At 48.9% G+C, this 15,191-nt stretch overlaps 1 protein-coding gene across 5 annotated transcripts in view; it reads left to right on the top strand.

The window, feature by feature from the left end:
- The window catches only part of iqsec3a (IQ motif and Sec7 domain ArfGEF 3a), a 253,682-nt gene that overhangs the window by 170,391 nt on the left and 68,100 nt on the right, over positions 1-15,191 (top strand). For 4 of the 5 annotated variants that reach the window (XM_078416737.1, XM_078416741.1, XM_078416740.1 and 1 more), the window contains exons 4-5: positions 7,486-8,567; positions 14,096-14,257. In XM_078416737.1, coding sequence (XP_078272863.1) covers positions 7,486-8,567; positions 14,096-14,257 — 1,244 coding nt within the window. The remainder of the gene's footprint in view (positions 1-7,485; positions 8,568-14,095; positions 14,258-15,191) is intronic. The other variant, XM_078416738.1, reaches the window with a different exon arrangement.

Genomic DNA, 15,191 nt, shown 5'->3' with positions numbered 1-15,191 from the left:
TTAAACCCAATACTAAAAATAATTGTTCACAGTGCGCTTCCTCGTGCATGTTTGTTTTGGCAATTAAATAAAATCACGGCTATTTAATAATGCGTATTACTCTATCTGAACTTTGGAATCATTGAACGCACAAGCAAGGTAATTAATTTAAAGGCACCCATTGAATTTCCAATTCACATTCTTATTACTTGCTAATCTGCCCCCAATATGTTCGATCATGATGTAGGAAAAAAACTGCAGATGCTGGTTAAAATCAAAAGTAGACATAAAATGCTGGAGTAATTCAGCGGGTCAGGCAGCATCTCGGGAGAGAAGGAATGGGTGACGTTTTGAGACCCGAAATGTCACCAATTCCTTCTCTCCCAAGATGCTGCCTGAAGAAGGGTCTCGGCTCGAAACGTCACCCATTCCTTCTCTCCCAAGATGCTGCCTGAAGAAGGGTCTCGTCCCGAAACGTCACCCATTCCTTCTCTCCCGAGGTGCTGCCTGACCCGCTGGGTTACTCCGGCATCTTGTGCCTATGTCCCATCGTGATATTGTGAATTTTCACACTTCTCAAAGAGACCCTTTGTCGGGCATTCAGTTATTCTGCAGCGCACTCCAAAAATAATTGCTTCATGAGGACGAGGATAAGACTTCCCCAGACTTGTGAGAGTCAGTGTGAAGCTGGATATGGTCCGGTAAATAACCGTCGATGACAGGGCAATGTAAATTCATTTGAATGAGAAAGGCATTGTGAAATTATGCAGAAATGGCCGTGAAGCTTCCTAGCAAGGCACATCTGCATATTCCATCAATTAAACGCTTCGGTAAACTTTAGCGCGCACGCCAAACCAGCAAAAATGGAACAGTGTTCCTAAAAAGTGCTCATGAGAAGCAGTCAGAGGAGTCACGGTAACCACTGTACCTCACATTCCTTCACACGGCCTCTCTATGACACAAGTGTTGTGACTAGGGTCGCCAACTGTCCCGTATAAGCCGGGACATCCCGTATATTGGGCTAAGTTGACCGCCCTTGTCCCGTGTTAGGCCCAGGGGCCGCTGTAGCCCCGGACACTGTAGGCCCGGAGGCCTAGGCGCCACCTAACGGAGGTTGTGGCCCGGCCCGGGCGGCCGCCATTGGTGGAGCGGGAGCACGTGGCCGCTGGCTGGGTGAGGTCATGTGGGGCGCGGGGGACGGTGATGTCACCTTGCCCCGTATTTGGGAGTGAGGAAGTTGGCAATCCTAGACAAAGGCCAATAATCACAAAGAGACTCTTCAGAAACAAAAATCAGAAAGCAAGTGCTGGAGGAAAGATAAGGAGCCAGGCCAGTCACACGGGGCCAGGTCAAAAGATTAGAACCATACCACACTTTACCTGGAATATCCAAAGTGCCATTGTTTTGGTGTTCATTTTAGACATCAATAACTTTCTAGAGGTTGCTGATGGATTTATAAAATGTCGAGCTTGTAAGATGTCATGATTGAAAATAGTTTAGTCAGTTGCTTTTACATCTTTATGCTGCCAGCGTATTACTGGCGTTTTGTTGTATTTCTCCGGAGAGATGGCAGTTTTGTGATCAGTACCTTCATCTCAAGAAATAATAAATGGGACTATAAAGAATTTATACTTTCAAAATGTTCGCCAGCAGATGAAGCGGTTGTGTGAGGGTGTTGCTTAGAAAGGTCAAGGGCAGTCCATGAACCTTGTGACTTCCCTTAAGATGTAATTCCTTGCACTACGATGTTTAATCGTTTCTTCCTGTGTCACCTTGTGACTGAACTGAAGTAACCAACAGCAATAAATTGAGGAGGCGCTGTGAACTGTTTGCGTGCTACTGTATGTTTCATTTTTTTTTCCATTGGAACCTAATCAGATGTACAGCACTTTGGTCAACGTGGGTTGTTTTTAAATGTGCGATACAAATAAAATTGACTTGACTTGACTTGACAAAGACACAAAAACAATTCATTTTTATCTTACACACAAACGATAAATAATAGGATCTTGACAGCCAACCTGCCAAGTGTTTAAGTAACAACTCTTGCAGTCCAAACTTCATTGGCTGAGGTGACAGAGGTTTAAACTTTATGTGGTTGAAGAGGAAGAAGCAGAAAGGAAGGAAGGAAGAAAGAAAGAGGGGGAGAGAGAGAGAGAGAGAGGGAGGGAGAGAGGGAGGGAGGGAGGGAGATAGATGGTCAAGATTGGAATGCCGGGAAGAAGCCCTGGACGCACACACACACACACAAACACACACACACACCCCACACACACACCCCACATCCCCCCCCCCCCACACACACACATACACACACTCCCCCCACACACACACACACACACACACACAGGCACACACACACACACACACACACACAAAGAAAGGCACACACACACACACACACACACAAAGACAAACTGGCAGGATTTTTAAAAAAATGATCAAAAAATACTTTATTCAAGAAATAAATATATACAAAACATGTTCCTTCCAAAGCTCCATCCGCTATTCTCGGAGGCTGTACATACATTCAATACACACATTCAATGCACCAATCACATAAAATGACCCCCCACCCTCGCCACTCATGTTCTACAAGCCCAAAGTTGAGCCGCCAGGGAGAACCCTGTGTCGTCAGCACCTCCTCTCGAGGCAAGCTGCAGGAAGAAGCCGGAGACTGCCACACCTCCTCCTTCTAAGACCAGGACTGAGCTGCCGCGACAAGCCGGCGATCGCCAGCGCCTTCACGTGTGCACTCTGACGGTGACGTGGAGCACCCCATGAGTTCCTGCACTTCCTTACCACCATGAATAAATGATATATACGTGAGTCCCCCCTACTGTGAGTGTCGGTGTGGTCACTGTTCAACCCTGCGTGATCTCTGACGCCGCACAGACTATTTAACCATAACACCCAGCACAGTCAAACTCAATCCTGTTCCATTTTGCAGCAGAAATCACTGAGATATATTTCAATCAGGAGCTCCATGACCGGTATGTGTAGGAAGGAACTGCAGATGCTAGTTTAAACCAAAGATAGACATAAAAAGCTGGAGTAACTCAGCGGGACAGGCAGCATCTCTGCAGAAATTCAGTCGCGTGACACTAATGTGCCTTAGGTAGACACAATACACAATAGACAATAGGTGCAGGAGGAGGCCATTCGGCCCTTCGAGCCAGCACCGCCATTCAATGTGATCATGGCTGATCATTCTCAATCAGTACCCCGTTCCTGCCTTCTCCCCATACCCCCTGACTCCGCTATCCTTAAGAGCTCTATCTAGCTCTCTCTTGAATGCATTCAGAGAATTAGCCCCAACTGCCTTCTGAGGCAGAGAATTCCACAGATTCACAACTCTCTGACTGAAAAAGTTTTTCCTCATCTCAGTTCTAAATGGCCTACCCCTTATTCTTAAACTGTGGCCCCTGGTTTTGGACTCCCCCAACATTGGGAACATGTTTCCTGCCTCTAACGTGTCCAACCCCTTAATAATCTTATACGTTTCGATAAGATCTCTTCTCATCCTTCTAAATTCCAGTGTCTCCCAGTTGGATATCATCTGACTCTATCTTTGAGAATCTTGCCTTGAAGCCATTCCATAGCACTAGCCTGCAATTTCCCAGCCTCTTTCATGTAACGAAACTTCAAGGTTCCTTTACGACCGTACCCCCAGAAGGAAACTGGGGTGCACCAAAGGGTTTTGTTATAGGAGTATTTTTTTTGATGAAGAATATTGAACTTGGCGAGAGATGCATAATGTTTGAAATAATATCCTGTCGTTTTTTATCATGCCAATTAATCATAATCTTAATGTAAATCATTTCATTCTTTCCCCGAGAGGGTTTGTATACTGATTTTGGTAGCCTTGCTTCTGATAACAGGTATAACAGGTATAACAGAGCTTTATTTGTCGTTCGGTACCGAAGTACCGAACGAAACTACATAGCAGCCATAGAAAAAAAAAAGAACACAAGACACATGACCCCAACACAAACGTCCATCACAGTGACTCCAAACACCCCCTCACTGTGATGGAGGCAACAAAACTTCCCCTCTCTTCCCCACGCCCACGGACAAACAGCTCGTCCCCGACCGACCCGCACAGTCCCCGCACCGGGCGCTGAAACGTCTCGCGGCCGAACCGGGCGATGAAAGGCCCGCGACCAAGCCTTGCGCAGCAAAGTCCCGCAGCCGAGCCGCACCAGCGGTGAAAAGTCCCGCAGCCGAGCCGCACCGGGCAGTGTTAAGTCCCGCAGCCGAGCTGCACCGGGCGGTGTTAAGTCCCGCAGCCGAGCCGCACCGGGCGGTGTTAAGTCCCGCAGCCGAGCCGCACCGGGCGGTGTTAAGCCCCGCAGCCGAGTTGCACCGGGCGGTGTTAAGCCCCGCAGCCGAGTTGCACCGGGCGGTGTTAAGCCCCGCAGCCGAGTTGCACCGGGCGGTGTTAAGCCCCGCAGCCGAGCTGCACCGGGCGATGTAAAGTCCAGCGGCCAAGTCGCACCGGGATGTAAAGTCCAGCGGCCGAGCCGCACCGGGGGATGTTAGGCCCCGCAGCCGAGCCGCACCCCGCGCCGTGAGGAAGAGAAAAGTTCCCCACACCCACCCACACCCACCCCCCACACACCACCACCCCCTCCCACACATACACAACCAAAAAAATATATATAAAAATCATCCCAACACCGACACTCAACAAAAAAAAGACGGACAGACTGCTAGTCAGCCGCTGCCGTTAGGCGCCGCCACGTGATAGTGAGTGGGGCTGCTGAACTGAAGTCACTGCAGGCTTCGGTGCCTTTGAGGGTGTTAATGAATGAAGCTAACTTGGTGTGAGATTAATGATGATGTGTAACGTCTCACAAATCCATTCATTTCTCTTCCGTTTGACAAAAAGAACGGCTCTCCCCTCTTTTTAAAACCAGCGACATACGTAAAAACATAGAAGATTAAAAAATTGGCAATGCTGCAGGAGTTGCTAGTGGCTTTAGTCCAGAGATTTGGCAACAAGCAAAAATCTCCCAATCTCTAAACTCATTCTTTTCATTCACAGGTCAGTATTTTGTTCAACATTTGGCGAACATTTATTCATTCAGAGGTTTAAAGGGAGACCAGTCTTGTGTGTTTAAGGAGATGTCAGGATCATTCCTGCTACTTCTTTCCCCTGGCCCTTTATTGTAAAATGGAAGCAATCTTCCCGTCCAAAATTCCCAAAACCGAGGGATAAAGCAAACATTAGTTGCGGTAAGGCTCAATGAACTGCAGATGCTGGTTTCCAAAGAAAGACACAAAGTGTGCAGGAAGGAACTGCAGATGCTGGTTTCAACCGAAGATAGACACAAAATGCTGGAGTTTCTCAGCGGGTCGGGCAGCATCTCTGGAGAGAAGCAAAGAGTAATGTTTCGGGTCGAGACCCTTCTCCTGCCTGATGTCAGGGGAGCTGGAGAAACATAGATAAGGAAGTGTAAGGTGTGAAAATAAGAAAAAGGGAATGGAGATCAAGGGAAATGTAGTAATAGATCATGGTTAGCTGGGAGAATGTAACAACAAAGCAAACAGGGATAAAATGTTGTGGGAGACAGTAAGACTGGTAGGAAAACTGGGAAGAGGGAGGGATGGAGAGAGAGAGGAAAAGCAAGGGTTACTTGAAGTTAGAGAAGTCAATGTTCATACCGCTGGGGTGTAAGCTGCCCAAGCGAAATATGAGGTGCTGTTCCTCCAATTTGTACTGGGCCTCACTCTGACAATGGAGAAGGCATAAAATGCTGGAGTAACTCAGCGGGTCAGGCAGCATCTCTGGAGAACATGATTAGGAGTTGATGAATCTGAAGAAGGGGCTCAACTTGAATCGTCACCTATCTATGTTCTCCAGAGAGGCTGCCTGACCCACTGAGTTACTCCAGCACTCTGTGAAACATCACCTATCCATGTTCTCCAGAGATACTGCCTGACCCGCTGAGGGCTTTGTGTCTTACACTCCACAGCTTTGTGTCTTTTATTAGATACAGAAGATTGATTTTTGGAGAAGAAAGTAAAATAGATGAGAAAAAATAGTGGCGGGAGATATTTGTGCTATCTGAACTTTAACAATTGATATGGCTTTTCATGTAAGTCATCTTAAAGTAATCCCTTCTTCAAAAAAAAATGTTCTGTTAAGTCAGTTCATACATTGTCTGTTTTTTCCAGTTTAAATAATTCAATATTCACTCCTATTTTTTGTTTTGTTTGTTGCTGGATATAAATTTTAAAAGATACATCTTGAAAATATCATGCAAATGAGTGTAGAATGCGGAGATAATGTTTTGATCATTTTGTTGTGTTGAAGGTCCTTTACCCTAGAACCATTCAGACACAGAGAGAGAGAGAGAGAGAGAGCTACAACTGTAAAGGTTCTTCAATTTTGAGGAAAGCGCAGGATTCCTGGATAATGAATTGTTGGAAGATTTATTTTGCTCAAAGAAACCAGATTCATTCCGTTGTTTCAAGTCTCCATGCCCAGCTAACCCAGCTATTAAACTAGGGTTGCCAACTTCCTCACTCCCAAATACAGGACAAGGTGACGTCACCGCCCCGCGCCCCACGTGACCTCACCCAGCCAGCGGCCACGTGCTCCAACTCCACCAATGGCGGCCACCCGGGCTGGGAGGTGGGTTGCTACGCAACCTTAATTAGGCGGTGCCCGGGCCTCCAGGCCTACACTGTCTGGATTACAGCGGCTCCCGGGCTACAGTGTCCAGACCTACAGTGTCCCGGACCTACAGTGTCCAGGCTTACAGTGCCCGGGCTTACAGTGTCCGGGCCTACAGTGTCCGGGCCTACAGTGTCCGGGCCCACAGTCTCCGGGCCTACAGTGTCTGGGCCTAGTGTCCGGGCCTACAGCGTCCGGGCCTAAGTGTCCGAGCCTACAGTGTCCGGGCCTACAGTGTCCGGGCTTACGGTGTCCGAGCCTACGGTGTCCGGGCCTACGGTGTCCGGGCCTACGGTGTCCGGGCCTACGGTGTCCAAGCCTACGGTGTCCGGGCCTACGGTGTCCGGGCCTACGGTGTCCGGGCCTAGTGTCTGGGCCTAGTGTCTGGGCCTACAGTGTCTGGGCCTAGTGTCCGGGCCTACAGTATCTGGGCCTACAGTGTCCAGGCCTACAGTGTCCAGGCCTACAGTGTCCAGGCCTACAGTGTCCGAGCCTACAGTGTCCGGCCCTACAGTGTCCGGGCCTACAGTGTCCGGGCCTACAGTGTCCGGGCCTACAGTGTCCGGGCCTACAGTGTCCGGGCCTACAGTGTCCGGGCCTACAGTGTCCGGGCCTACAGTGTCCGGGCCTACAACGTCTGGGCCTAATACGGGACAAGGGCGGTCCCGTACGGGACAAACCAATTTAGCCCAAAATACGGGCTGTCCGGCTAATACGGGACAGTTTGCGAGCCTAGTTTAGATTGAGCCCAGGCCCCGTTGTTATTGTATGTGGGTACCTGCAGGCAGGATGGCATCTGATGTTGCACCTCTCTCCTGTTTCAGATTGAGATGCTGGAACACAAGTATGGAGGCCACCTGGTGTCGCGCAGAGCTGCCTGCACCATCCAGACCGCGTTCCGCCAGTACCAGCTCAGCAAGAACTTTGAGAAGATCCGCAACTCTCTGCTGGAGAGCCGCATGCCCCGCCGTATCTCCCTGCACAAGGTGCGGCTGCAGAATGCCGACAGCCTCCTGGAGGGCTACAACTTTGCAGGGATCCCGCTGGTGCGATCGCCCTCCCTGCCCGCCAGCATCAGCGGGGCACTGACCGAGCTGGAGGACTCCTTCACCGAGCAGGTCAAGTCCCTGGCCAAGTCCATCGATGACGCTCTCAGCTCCTGGAGCCTGAAGACCATGTGCTCGCTGCAAGATGGCAGCACCTACCAGTTCACCGAGACCTTCAGCACGGGCTCCATGCAGGAAGGAGCGGTGGGGGAGATGGAGAGAGGAGGGCAAGAGGGCAACGGGGAGAGGCTGGACGAAGGCCTGGCCCACAGCAGCAGCACACTGATGATGGCCTTCAGAGACGTCACCTTCCACATCGAGAACAAAAACATGTCTGTTTCCTCGCTGCTGGAATCTGCTTCCGTTGCCATGGCAAACTGTGAGAGTGCTCAGTCAGCCGTGGAGCAGAGCTCTGCAGCAGTGAGCGATCACGGGCAGGGCCAGGAGGAGGGCGAACCATCCGCGGGCGCTACCTCCGAGCAGGGGCAGGCACTGATGGCCGACAACCACCCGCTCACCCAGCTCAACGTCAACCTCAACTCCAATGGGCTCGGGGGCGGCGGACTGATGGGACAGGGCCAACTCAGCGTGCAGAAGGTGCAGGTGGACCAAAACAACGGCATCCTGCAGGACAGTCCGCTGGAATCCGGCTGCCTGGACCAGGCAGAGCAGCTGAGCAGCGGCAGTCCCACCTCCATCTCGGTCAAGTCCCCGTCGGAGGTATCCTCCAAGGAGGCCCTGCACGCCATGATCCTCAGCATGCCCAGGTACCACTGCGACAACGCCAGTGGATGCAAGTCCCTGTCCACCGACACCATCCGTAAACGCCTCTATCGCATCGGCCTCAATCTCTTCAACCTGTGAGTAAGCGGCAAACGCTGCAGGACTCTGTCCAACGACACACATCAGCACATCAACACATTACCCAGACATAGGGGGGCCTGTGTGTGGGGGGGGGGGGACGGGGGGGACGGTGAAGGCCATTTCCTTTTCCATACGAATGAAATGCCGCTAGAAGGAGGTGTTTTGAATTGCAGGCGGCGGGTAAAGCCGCTGCCTCACAGCGCCAGAGACCCGGGTTCCATCCTGACCTCGGGCGCTGTCTGTGTGGAGTTTGCACGTTCTCCCTCGTGGGTTTCCTCCGGTTTCCCTCCACATTCCAAAGACGTGCGGGTTTGTAGGTTAATTGGCCCTCTGTAAATTGCCCCTGGTGTGTCGGGACTGGATGGGAAAGTGGGATAACACAGAACTAGTGTGAATGGGTGAGTGATGGTTGGCGTGGACTCAGGGAGCCGATGGGCCTGTTTGCGTGTTGTGTCTCTAAACTAAACGAAAAATAAAACTAGTTAAATGGGTGATTGAATGTTGGCATTGGCTCGATGGGCTGAAGGGCCTGTTTCCTTGCTTTCAATCGATCAATCAATCAATCATCAATCAAGTGCCACCTTCGCAAGGTGATTATTGGGGAGTGGGGCAATTAATGGTCGTGAAGCCCCCACCTTTTGTGAACCTTGAAAAGTTGTACTTTGTTTTAGGGAGGTTCTACGTAAGCATTTGTCAGCCATGAATCAGAAATTTTTTAAGTGTATGTTTCCTCCAATTTTCCATCTAGTCTAGTTTAGTTTAGTTTAGAGATAGTGCAGAAACTGGGCCTTCGGCCCACCGAGTCCGCGCCGACCAGCGATCCCCACACACTAACACTACCCTACACACACACACACGAGGGACAATTTTACATTTATACCAAGCCATTTATCCTACAAATCTCCACGTATTTGGAGTGTGGGAGGAAACCGAAGATCTCGGGGAAAACCCACGCAGGTCACGGGGAGAACGTACAAACTCCGTACAAACAGCACCCGTAGTCACGAACAATCACGGTGGCGCAGCGGTAGAGTTGCTGCCTTACAGCGAATGTTGCGCCGGAGACCCGGGTTCCATCCCGACTACGGGTGCTGTCTGTACGGAGTTTGTACGTTCTCCCCGTGACCTGCGTGGGTTTTCTCCGAGATCGTCGGTTTCCTTCCACACTCCAAATACGTACAGTTTTGTAGGTTAATTGGCTTGGTAAATGTAAAAATTGTCCCTAAGGGGTGTAGGATAGTGTTAATGTGCGGGGATCGCTGGTCGGCGCTGACCCGGTGGGCCGAAGGGCCTGTTTCCGCGCTGTATCTCTAAACTAAACTAAATAAGCCCGGGTCTCTGGCGCTGTGAGGCAGCAACTCTACCACTACGCCACCGTGCCTTCTGGGTTAGTTAGTTAAGTCAATGGGCAATGAGGTAACAATTTCAGTGGATGATAGTCTCTACTGTGAGTTGACACTTGGAAACGGTGCTAATCACGTGTCATTCTCAGCCTCCGTCGTTCACATCTAATAGATTGTTACCGTCTATTGGGCCTTGGCTCAATTTACCAGTTCAATCTCCCTTACCACCTGTTCAACATGCAAGTTGGTGACCAGACTACAGGGCGACTGAAAAGATTCATTTGGCAAGGAACGGCACAATGTTAACCATCTCTCCGCAATCCTGATGCAGAAACAGCGCACAGATAGAAAGCAAGTTAAGAAAAGAAAATAAGCAGCAAATAGACCTGTCTAATACAATCAGTTTGATGAAGCATTACTTAGTGCAAGACCGGCACAATCATTACTGAGGTGCTGCAATATTGATGGTTTATCTTGACAAATGGATTTAACAGGTATGGTTTCATTTCCAACTTCACAATATACAGTTTTTTTCACATATTCTTGCTCTTTGTTAAATGGACAGAGCAGGGATATCAAAAGACAATCTCTTTACATTACTCTGCTCAAGATAAGATGGCTGAGAATCAGTTTAGTTTATCTAAGGCAGAGATATTTTAGATTCTTGATTAGTACATGTGTCAAGGGTTATGGGGAGAAGGCAGGGGAATGGGGGCAGGAGGGAGAGATAGATCAGCCATTTTGGAATGGCGGAGTAGACTTGATGGGCCAAATAGCCTAAAACTGCTCCTATCACTTATAAACTTATGAACACAGCACTTCAGACCCTCACTGAAGAAGGGTCTCGATCAGAAACGTCACCCATTCCTTCTCTCCCGAGATGCTGCCTGACCTGCTGAGTTTCTCCAGCATTCTGTGAATAAATTTCTTGTACCAGCATCTGCAGTTATTTTCTTATACTTCAGATGTGGCCTAGCCAACCTCTTGTACAGCTGTGTGCTCACTACCTTGACTGATGAAGGCAGAGATTGACGTCGGTTTCTGCCACTGAAAAGTCTTCACTTTCACCATCAACTTAAAGGAAATTCCAGCTACATTTCTGTTTTTCATTTAAACCATGACACTGAAATGAAGACTAAATTTACAGAAACAAAATGTTTGTTTGCACACTAGTGTTGGTAATAGACTGTTCCAGTCAGATATTTATCCACCTTAGTGCAGCAATGCATGGCTGTTTTGCAGGTTGACTTGGCCCAAACATTGCGTTAGAACCAATTATTGCAGTGTTGCATTCAGGGAATGGAGTTTGAGGTCAGATCAGCCTAGTGAGTACCTGTACATATGAGGAAAGAATGGGTCGGCTGGGCTCGTATTCACTGGAATTTAGAAGGATGAGAGGGGATCTTATAGAAAAATATAAAATTCTTAAGGGATTGGACAGGCTAGATGCAGGAAAAATGTTCCCGATGTTGGGGGAGTCCAGAACCAGGTATCACAGTTTAAGAATAAGGGGTAGACCATTTAGGACTGAGATGAGAAAAACCTTTTTCATTTGTGATTTCCTTGTCTATGCGGGTGATAAATTGTTTGTTCGGTCAGAGAACCTGATATTGGGTCATCTTGTTGTGAATCTGTGGAATTGTCTGCCTCAGACGGCAGTGGAGGCCAATTCACTGGACGTATTCAAGAGAGAGTGAGATATAGCTCTTAGGGCTAACGGAATCAAGGGATATGGGGAGAAAGCAGGAACAGGGTTCTGATTTTCGATGATCAGCCTTGATCATATTGAATGGCGGTGCTGGCTCAAAGGGCCAAATGGCCTCCTCCTGCACCTATTTTCTATGTCGCTGTGTCTCTGTGCCTCTGTGTCTCTATGTCTCTCTGTCTCTATGTCTCTGTGTCTCTATGTCTCTATGTCTCTGTGTCTTTGTGTCTCACTGTCTCTGTGTCTCACTGTCTCTGTGTCTCTCTGTCTCTGTTTCTGTGACTCTGTGACTCTGTGTCTCTATGTCTCTATGTCTCCATGTCTCTATGTTTCTATGTCTCCATTTCTCCATGTCTCTATGTTTTTGTCTCTGTGTCTCTGTGTCTCTATATCTCTATGTCTCTCTGTCTCTATGTCTCTGTGTCTCTATGTCTCTATGTCTCTGTGTCTTTGTGTCTCACTGTCTCTGTGTCTCTGTGTCTCACTGTCTCACTGTCTCACTGTCTCTGTGTCTCTGTGTCTCTGTGTCTCTATGTCTCTATGTCTCTATGTCTCTATTTTTTCTATGTCTCAATGTCTCTATGTCTCTGTGTCTGTATGTCTCTATGTTTACCTGGCATTGATGCAATGCCTTTCCCTTATTCATACTGGAAGTCTCTGCAAGCTGCCATTAAGGGAAGGCCATGATTTTGAACCATTTAAACAAAATAGTTGCGTGGGAGCTGCAATTAAGGAGGAGCAATTTAGCTGAAGTCTGATGCTCTGCCATTATTAGCAATTACCACACAACTGTCCAGACACGGAACAGCATTGTGATTGAATCACTATTTTACTCTAATAAAGGAGAATATTTAACATAACTAGTCACTTCAGTTGATGGAGAAATCTTAATTAGTTCATGGGTGATCTAATGGAGCTGGTGACACAAGGAACTGCAGATGCTGGTTTACAAAGAAGGGCACAAAGTGCTGGAGTAACTCAGCGGGTCAGGCAGCATCTGTGGAGAACATGGATAAGTGACGTTTCACAGAGTGCTGGAGTAACTCAGCGGGTCAGGCAGCATCTCTGGTGAAACATGGATAGGTGAAGTTTTGGGTCGGGACCTTTCTTCAGACTGAACTTTGTGGGTGGGGGAAGAGAGTTGGAAGAGAGGAGCGGCGGGACGAAGCGTGGCAGGTAATAGGTGAATGAGACATTTGATAAGCAGATGGGCGGACAAAGGACAAGGATGAACAGAAAACAAGCTCTGGAGGACATGGATAGGCAATGTTCCTGTGTCGGTTTAGTGTGATGATTGTTTTGCATTTGTGATTTCCATGTCTATGCGGGTGATAACTTGCCTGTTCGGCCAGAGAACCTGATATTGGGGCATCTTGTTTGAAGAAGGGTCCCGACCCGAAATGCCACATGTCCATTCCCTCCCACAGTTGTAGCCTGGCCCACTGAGTTCCTCCAGCACTTTGTGTTTTGCTTAAGGTTCCTGCACCTGTAGTTCCTTATGATAGATGGAGGTAACAGGAATAAGGTGGGAGAGGTCGGCGACAGGTTGAGACAATGCGTAGCTGGTATAGAGCACTCCAGAGGACCTGAGCAGGCGGACAATGGGAGGAACACCAAACACTCAGAGAATGAAGATAGGCACAAAATGGTGGAGTAACTCAGCGGGTCAGGCAGCATCTCCGGAGAGAAGGAATGGGTATCGTTTCGAGTCAGGACCCTTCTTCAGACTCTTGTTCCTTGTATTCACTGGAGTTTAGAAGGATGAGAGGGGATCTTATAGAGACGTATAAAATTATAAAAGGACTGGACAAGCTAGATGCAGGAAAAATGTTCCCAATGTTGGGGGAGTCCCGAACCGGGGGCCACATAATCTAGGAATAAAGGGGAGGCCATTTAAAACTGAGGTGAGAAACAGAGAGTTGTGAATTTGTGGGATTCTCTGCCACAGAGGGCAGTGGAGGCCAACTCACTGGATGAATTTAAAAGAGAGATAGATAGAGCTCTAGGGGCTAGTGGAATCAAGGGATATGGGGAGAAGGCAGGCAAGGGTTACAATAGACAATAGGTGCAGGAGGAGGCCATTCGGCCCTTCGAGCCATTCAATGTGATCATGGCTGATCATTCTCAATCAGTACCCTGTTCCTGCCTTCTCCCCATACCCCCTGACTCCGCTATCCTTAAGAGCTCTATCTAGCTCTCTCTTAAATGCATTCAGAGAATTGGCCTCCACTGCCTTCTGAGGCAGAGAATTCCACAGATTCACAACTCTAACTGAAAAAGTTTTTCCTCATCTCAGTTCTCAGCTCAGTTACTGATTGTGGATGAAGCCAAATAGCCTCCCTCTGCACCTATTTTCTCTGTCTCTATGTCTCTATGTTTCTATCTCCACCAGACATGATATTGTGACCTTACGCGTCCTCCTTCACATTACGGCGCTCGGTGTTATTCACCTCTTGGCCTTTTCTTTCTTTTCCAGCAATCCTGACAAAGGGGTTCAGTTTCTGATTGCACGAGGATTCATCCCCGACACGCCGATCGGAGTGGCCCATTTCCTGCTCCAGCGCAAGGGCCTGAGCCGCCAAATGATCGGAGAATTTCTGGGCAACAGCAAGAAGCAGTTCAACAGGGATGTTCTGGAGTGAGTAATGGCGAGATGTCTCATCTACCTTTCTCCCCCAACTAGAGTTGCCAACTGTCCCGTATTAGCCGGGACATCCCGTATTTTGGGCTAAATTGGTTTGTCCCGTACGGGACCGCCCTTGTCCCCTATTAGGCCCGCGGGCCGCTGTAGGCCCAGACACTGTAGGCTAACGGATTGTGTTCGGGGAGCGGGGCTGAGTGTGTTCGCCTAACGGAGGTTGCGTAGCAACCCGCCTCCCGGCCCGGGCGACCGCCAATGGTGGAGCGGGAGCACGTGGCCGCTGGCTGGGTGAGGTCACGTTTGGCGCGGGGCGGTGACATCACCTTGTCCCGTATTTGGGAGTGAGGTAGTTGGCAACCCTACTCCCATCCAATATCTATCTAATCAAACTGAAGAAGGGTCTCGACCCGAAACGTCACCCATTCCACTCTCCTGAGATGCTGCCTGACCTGCTGAGTTACTCCAGCATTTTGTGATATAATCAAATTGGTCATTCATTCACCTTTAAAAATCCCCTCCCCCCGCTAATTCAAACCAAACACAATGCCAGCCTCCACTGCCTTCTGAGGCAGAGAATTCCACACCTTCTCCACTCTCTGACTGAAAAAGTTCTTCCTCATCTCCGTTCTAAATGGCCTACCCCTTATTCTTAAACTGTGGCCCCTTGTTCTGGACTCCCCCAACATTGGGAACATGTTTCCTGCCTCTAATGTGTCCAATCCCCTAATTATCTTATATGTTTCAATAAGATCCCCCCTCATCCTTCTAAATTCCAGTGTATACAAGCCTAATTGCTCCAGCCTTTCAACATACGACAGTCCCGCCATTCCAGGAATTAACCTAGTGAACCTACGCTGCACGCCCTCAATAGCAAGAATATCCTTCCTCAAATTTGGAGACCAAAACTGCACACAGTACTCCAGGTGCGGTC

This window comes from Rhinoraja longicauda, chromosome 20 (assembly GCF_053455715.1).
Source record: "Rhinoraja longicauda isolate Sanriku21f chromosome 20, sRhiLon1.1, whole genome shotgun sequence".
NCBI lineage: Eukaryota > Metazoa > Chordata > Chondrichthyes > Rajiformes > Arhynchobatidae > Rhinoraja > Rhinoraja longicauda.
Note: the sequence above shows the minus strand (reverse complement) of the source record. Positions and strands in the feature narration are given on the sequence as shown.